The sequence below is a fragment of the Syzygium oleosum genome, unplaced genomic scaffold, assembly GCF_021117445.2.
Source record: "Syzygium oleosum isolate NSW1041296 unplaced genomic scaffold, Sole_v2.1 Sole_v2.05, whole genome shotgun sequence".
In the NCBI taxonomy this organism is placed as follows: domain Eukaryota; kingdom Viridiplantae; phylum Streptophyta; class Magnoliopsida; order Myrtales; family Myrtaceae; genus Syzygium; species Syzygium oleosum.
In genome coordinates, this window is record NW_026607489.1 from 10332941 (window position 1) to 10339981 (window position 7041).

Consider the following 7041-nt stretch of genomic DNA (forward strand, 5'->3'; position numbering starts at 1 on the left):
TAGCCGACCAGCCAGCCTGGCTGCTGGCCTTGCTCGCCAACCAACTCGCTCACCAGCTAGCCGGGCCGCACGCCTGGTCGTTCGCCCGTAGCCATCGCCGCTCGCCTAGCCGCTCGCCAGCCGCCTGCCCAGCTCACCGTCGTCGTCGGCCGCTCGCCCAACTCGTCGGTCGTGTCGCCTAGCTCGCCAAGGCCGTCGCCCGCTTGCCTGGCCGCTGCCTCGGGCCGTGGCCGAGCCGTCCTAGCCGGTGCCCTTGCCGTGCTGTGCACCCTACCCGTGCCCAGCCGCTTACCGGCAGCTCGCCAGTCCGCCCGGCCGCTCGCCTGTTGCCTGGCCGAGTGCCCTGCCCGGGCCGAGCGCCTCGCCTATGGCCGAGGGCCGTGCCGAGGCCTTGCCCGTTGGCTGGCTGCTACGCCCTTGCCCGCGCCGAGCCCGCCGCTGCCCCGACCGGCCATTTGGCCCCCTTACCGGTTTTCCTTGGGCCAAAACCTAGGTAAGTGACCTCCTAATCCGTACTTAGTACTTTGAGTATTATTAGACTTGTTTAGGAGTTGATGAGGGTTGGTTTAGTGACTAAGTTAGGTATTGATTAGTTAATTGAATGTGAGTGGTTTATGGATTATGTGGTGGTGATTTTTGTGGCTAAATTAGTGATTGTTTGAGATGGGTTCAATGATTGGGTTGTCATGGCGTTTGTAGGGGAAATAGATGCTTGAATGTGGCCGACTTGAAGGTCGGGTTGGGTTGGTGGGCTAACGTGGAGAGCATAACTTGAATTTGAATAATATGACATGTTAGATTGGTATTGGCAAATTGTGTGTGACGTATGTGCATGAAGAATGTCCTGACGCGTGGTTACGCAGGACTAAGCCCGGATTGAACGGAAGGCTGCCAACCTGAGGCGTGGTTACGGGGGTTGTGGCTAGAAAGACAAGAAATGACCTGAGGCGTGGTTACGCGGGTCGAGAGATATGACCTGAGGCGTGGTTACGCGGGTCGAGAGAAATGTCCTGAGGCGTGGTTACGCAGGACTAAGCCCGGATTGATCGGAGGGCTGCCAATCCGAGGCGTGGTTACGCGGGTGTGGCTAGAAAGGCAAAAAATGACCTAAGACGTGGTTACGCGGGTAGAGAGAAATGTCCTGAGGCGTGGTTACGCAAGACTAAGCCCGGATTGATCGGAGGGCTGGACCTGAGGCGTGTTGACGCGGGTCGTGGTTAGTCGGTTGGACACGCATGTGAAATGTGTTTAGTTGAATTGGGTGAATGTACGTGGTTGTGGCGCTCGAGTGTTTATGTTATGTTCTTGAGCTATTATTGTATTATTGTGATTTGACTAATGCGCGGAGTTGGCGTGTAATTTGAGGCGAGGTAAGTGTGCATGAGAATTCTATTATGTCGATTGCTAGATTGCATGTTGGGACTCGTCCGGGTACGCATTGGCCTAGGTGGGGTTTAGATTGACTGCTTATTGAGATTTATTCTCATTGCTATAATACAAACCATTTCAGATCCTCGACCCCGACCTTGATCATGCCGCCACCTCGGCGTTTTGGGATCCTTATGCATACGGTGCATGAGGAGATTGAGTATCCAGTAGGTCCACATCAGACTTATATTAGGCACCTCACTACAGTAATGCAGGCCTAGACGACTTGCAGCGTCACACTTAATTGGCCTAGTTTTATCGTGTCGGGTTGGAGTTAGTTGGCCTAATCCGGGGTTTTGAGGGACAGCAGCACAGCAACAAGGATGCCGTGGATTGGGAGCCCGGGGACGTGTATGCTCCTAATGGTGAGATTTTGGACTCCAAAGACCCCCGGAGAACCCTGGTCTCGAACCCGAGCCCATACCAAAACCTGTAGCACTTGCGGATCTCGAGCTCGAAGAGGAATTTGAGGAGTTCGAACTTGAAGAAGAGCCCGAGCTTGTGCCAGAGCCCATGGAGTCCGCGCTCGAGAAGGAGTCGGGTGACGAGGAAGAGCCGATCGAGATCAACTCTGACACGGAGTTGGAGTCTTCAGGGTTTGATTCAGATTGAGCGCTGTAGGAGTGTTTGGGTACTAGGCCTAGAAGCTTTTGGTAGAACCCCTTTGGTGTAACCAGCTAGTCTAGCTTACCACCTGTCCATTTTTTATGATAATGGTGGATGTTAACCCTAAGAGCCTAATGTCTGACTGTCTGGCCGAATGCTGTAAGTGACTGTTTTCCATTGCCATGAAATTATTGTTTTATGCTGTTATTATCCCTCTGTCATTGTCTATTGTCTGGGTTGTTATATTTCGCTTCCGCTTGCGTATTCATGTGGGTATTTCGTTTGGGTCGGCGACGCGTCGTGGGACGTCGCGTTCGATACAACTGTCGTAGGGGTGTCGCGAGCCCGTTAGGGTCCGGGCCATGACATGTTTCAACTCCTACGCCCTGCAAGAGGAAGGGCAAAAGTTTGAGAGTGAGTTGAGAGTTAGAGTAGGACAGACCAAAAAAAAAAAGAGGAGTATATTTATACTAAATTTTTGTTGTGGCACCAAAATCTCAAACTTGTCTAGCGTGTACCTAACACGATGGATCCTTGGAATTTCTGCACAGTGCTCAGCAGGATCCTCGAGCGCTAATGGAGGCATTGCCAAATTTTGCTGTGGGGACAAATCAGGGTTGTTAAAAAAAAAGCCGATACGTCATTTACCTGATCCATTTCATCGTAGATACCATATAAAGTATCGTATCGCACAAGCCATCGACCATTCGATCGAGATCATTAATGATCAGCACAGTACGGCGTTTTACTACAGAATTACGATTAAATGAACTTTAATACAATATGTTAAGGAGATGAGTCTTTCTAGAGGGAAGATAAATGAGCTTGTGATTAATCTCGGGAGGAAACCCAAAAGGGTAATCTCTTTCTCTGTGCAACCGTCGATTCTCGATAATTGAATTTTCGCAATAATCGAATGGTATTCTGAGATATATACGTTTGGCTGGTTTCTTGTAATTACTTTTTTCTTCTTTTCTTTTTAACCCCCTCTCTCTTCCGTTTTTCGCTTCGGATACCAACCATGAAATGGTCATGAATCAACTACACGACCATGCGAAAAGGCAAGTAGAAAAACACCGGCAAGATTACCGGCCATTCGATCCAGGTAATGTAGTTTTTCGGTGGATGCCCTCTGTCGGATCTCTAGGGGAAACGACCAACTGCACGCCCCAAGCAGAGCATTGTACTGTTTACTGCACCAAGAGCTTGTGATCAAAGTGGTGTATTCAATAGCTCGGCAACATTTTAGTGGAAATTTAAAGTACTTCGGCGACGACGAGACGAAAGAATGTGTGAACCACGGAGGAAGACGAATGAATGATGCCGCTTAAGCTTCAACATGGCCCGCACTGGTAAAAGAACAGGAATAGCCCGCTGATTGATTTTCAGCATGAATGGTGTACAAGAATAAAGTGCTTCACAAATATGGCAGTTGATTCTGTTTCTCATAGATTTTTATTGCAATAACTCCCCAAGCCATCCTCACTAATCCAGAAATGATCATAAGTGGGAAAGAGAGAGCACACGCCCCGCTCTCGGCCTCTAAAGTCTGAGATGCTCTACTAAATTAGCAAACACAGAACTTAAATTAGGGCGTGTTGCAGCAGAGGCGCTGCCTCGGCTGCAATCTCCAATGGAAGTCATTCTCATTCTTCCTCCAACTGTGGAATCTAGAAACAAAGTTCCCCTCTCTCATACCAGGCACTCCGTTTGGTTTCCGACGCTGCTCCCAGCTATAAGCTGAGAACCAAATGGAAGAAACACCAATGCATAGGAACATACTTTAACTACAACAACAAAAACTTTGACAGCAAACATACAATTATGAAACTAGGCCAGCACAAGCTGTTCTGAGTGCGCTGACTGCACTCCTACATAAGTATGTACAACATTCATGGACACAACTTTTCCTATAAAAATTTTGCTTCTTCGCACTGATAGCCTTTTCACTGCCTTAGAGTCAATGTGTTTTTGAGAAGCTAAATAATTACCGACCAGGATGTCAATAGAATTGCTGTCGTCATTGAATAATTGGCATTGACATCAGTTAGCAGTTCAGGTGTGCACCCTGGAAACCCACACCCGTGAAGCATAAGTAGATGAAAAATGTTAAGGTAGATTCCTCGGGAAAGCATATGAAACTAGGAGGGACAATCATATCTGCTGTTAACAGGATTTGTTAAAATTGTGAAGAGTGCCGTAGTCATCTCTAAAGCAGCTCCAGCAATACAATTGCCAATGATATTCCCCGTGTCAGTCCACTAGTCTACTTTCACATGATGATGTCCACGTTGAAGGAGAATAAAGCCCAGAGATGCCACCATCCCAATGAGGTACCCTATGATGGCTCCGTAACTCACACAGATCGGCCACTCCTGTTAAAGAGAAGGACATGAACAGCACCTTATAGCTGCTCGATGTGGGGAATATAAAGAGATGCAATATGCTCCATTGAAGAAATTAAAGAGAGAAACCGATATTTAAGAAGCGACATTTATATAAACACCAAACAGGGTGAATTTCATGCCGACTTTCAGAAGATGCAGTTCTTGGTATGTATAAATAGAAGCTAGATCAGATGAACTTAGAATCCTTCCTTTCCTATAAGAAATCAACAACTATTTCACTTCAAAAGAAAAGAGTCATAACTACTACACTACTTTCTTTTCTCTTTTCACTTATTTTAATCATCTTGCTGATAGGTCTCCAGAACCAGACATCCAAGATCTACAAATTAGCAGAAAACCTTTCAGCTTGAAATAAATCTAGACATCAAGTAACAAACTTAAACCATTAACTCATTTCCTCAGCTCAAAAAGAAAAGTCACACACAGTGCTGGAGAGGAAACATAGCTAAGGTAATCAGAAATCAGTGGTCCTACAAAACATTCTAAAGTTCCAAACAAATTATCAGTAGCTTTGCATCAATTCCTTCATGCAAGAGTGTAATACAAAGTCATGTAAGTCGTATCCCTCTAAGGAAGAATCCATTCCAACTAAGAAAAACCCTCGAATCAAGGTAATTGCAAAGACCAAAGAGAGCAATATCTGGGTAGTGAATTACCATAAACAGAAACAACTGGAGTAACAGCAAAATTTCCAGATTTACCTACACACCATCCACATCAAACAATGACGAGTTTGTAGTCAGGAGAAAGTACCTGCCATGGCCTTTCCCAATCAAGCGGCATAGGCCATGCACCAAACCAAGCTCCAATAATTGCACCATGAGCAGGCAGACAAATCATGAAATCCACAGAACTGATTGGTCTACATGTTCAAACAAAAGTTAGGCCCAATGTTGAAGAGTCAAGGCTCTCATAAAAGATCCTTTAACAGTGAAAATATGAAAAAAAGGGACTGCGCCGCAGATGTGAAATGATTTTAGGAAACAAAATACTAGGGAGTTAATTACTTTGTAAATGCGAAGATACGTCGCCAACTGTTCCATGAGGCACCGAAAACACAAGCGGCCGGCATGAACTGCTAAAGGATGAAGAATTAGTTTTTAGAAAGACTAAGCAAACTGATGCAACATGTACAAATAGCAAGACTCCAATTACATGTTTTCCAGACTAAAAGGTGACTGATCGGAGTGAATTGACCGTAGCTAGTAATGCTTTCCTCAATAGCCAATAATACTTTTCTCTATGCTCGGGTCAGCTATTAACGGCAAAAATAGGTCAGAAAATAACAATGGAGGCCCAATAATGAGCTGATTCAACAGATAACATGCCAAAAACACAGCACTGAGGGAAGCCTGCAAGAAGAAACACATAGCCAGATTTCCAAAGGAATCAAAAGTGATGAAAAAACTTACGGTCAAGGTCGACATCACGAGGGACCAGTTAACGGTCTTCACCAAGTACCTGTGGAAGAGTAGAACAAGAACCGTCATCGAAACATTCGGCACGAAATCAACAGTTCAAGTGAATTCCCAGTAACATTACATCCAATCCTCTAAACAAACTTATATAGATTCTTGTAAGAACGCAATGAGCCAAAACATAACATCCAAAAAGCTACTCACTGTATCCCAACAGGCGCACCCAATGCAATAGCTCCCAAAGCATTAACAAGAGCCCCTGCAAATCCAAAAGGGTATATCCTCAAACGCCGCATGACTTGGGAAATTCAAAACAGGAATGCTAGAAAACGAAAACAGACCGGCTGGCAACGCGAGCGCACCGCGAAGGACAGCTCTTACATACTGCGGAGATTTCGAAAAACAAAAAAAAGTGGCTCAGACACGAACTCAAAACGAAGCAAATTCGAAGTTATCAATGAAGGAAGGAAGGAAGAAGAAACAAACGCTACCGAGGTTTGCGCGGGCCTCTCCCTGACAAGACCGTAGAGAAGGATCGCGATCGGACACTCGATGACCTTAAAACCAACAAAACCTCACAAAGAATCAGCCGAGAAAAGCCCCGGAAGGCGAGACGGCGAGAGGAGGGGGAGGGGCGACGAAAGCGAGTACCCAAACGAGACGGAGAGCTCGAGAAGGATCGGAGACGAGATCGGCGGATTCGCCGCCGCCGCGGGCGATCCACAGCGCCGCCGCCGCCGCCAAGCTCAGCCCGCACGCCAGGTGGAGCGACAGAGCGTGAAGCGTGGCGAGTTCTCCGGTCGCGGAAGCCTCGCCGGAGGCCTTCGGCGGCGGCCTCCGCTTCTTCCTCTTCGTCTCCTCCATGCTCGACGACGGTGGCTCATCGGACTCGTCGTTTGAAAAGAAGAGACGGGCTGAACCGAAACAGAGTTTCCGGGTCGAATTCTGTCCCCGGGTCGGATCGACCGATGTGCAAGTTTTTTTTTTTTTTACCGATGGAATTGATAATCGAGAAATCATTTATTATATGTATTATTTTCATTGATATATATTTTTGACAAACTGCTTCTATGAAATTGGCCAATACTTTCTCTACGTAGTCTAAAATGGCAAAAGCCTGTGACTTCTCTAGAACGTTTTTTCTGAATTCAAGGCTTGAAATTGCTCTTGAATTTAAATCA

The 7041-nt window shown here is 46.5% G+C and overlaps 1 protein-coding gene across 1 annotated transcript; it reads right to left on the bottom strand.

Annotated features, from left to right (window-relative positions):
• Positions 1 to 3939: 3939 nt before the first annotated feature.
• On the bottom strand, positions 3940 to 6756 carry LOC130134528 (PIGF/3-ketodihydrosphingosine reductase fusion protein-like). The gene is made up of 8 exons (XM_056311206.1): positions 6512 to 6756; positions 6352 to 6417; positions 6202 to 6244; positions 6065 to 6119; positions 5855 to 5903; positions 5450 to 5517; positions 5196 to 5304; positions 3940 to 4409 (listed from the first exon to the last, which is right to left on the bottom strand). The coding sequence occupies exons 1-8, from the start codon at positions 6722 to 6724 to the stop codon at positions 4296 to 4298; spliced, it is 717 nt and encodes a 238-aa protein (XP_056167181.1). The 5' UTR covers positions 6725 to 6756; the 3' UTR covers positions 3940 to 4295.
• Positions 6757 to 7041: the final 285 nt, after the last annotated feature.

Coding starts and splice junctions, on each gene's coding strand:
- LOC130134528 (XM_056311206.1), bottom strand. CDS start 6,724: ATGGAGGAGACGAAGAGGAAGAAGCGGAGGCCGCCGCCGAAGGCCTCC. Junction 6,418..6,511: donor GAGCTCTCCGTCTCGTTTGG/GTACTCGCTTTC, acceptor GTTGGTTTTAAG/GTCATCGAGTGTCCGATCGC. Junction 6,120..6,201: donor TGCGCTCGCGTTGCCAGCCG/GTCTGTTTTCGT, acceptor TTGGATTTGCAG/GGGCTCTTGTTAATGCTTTG.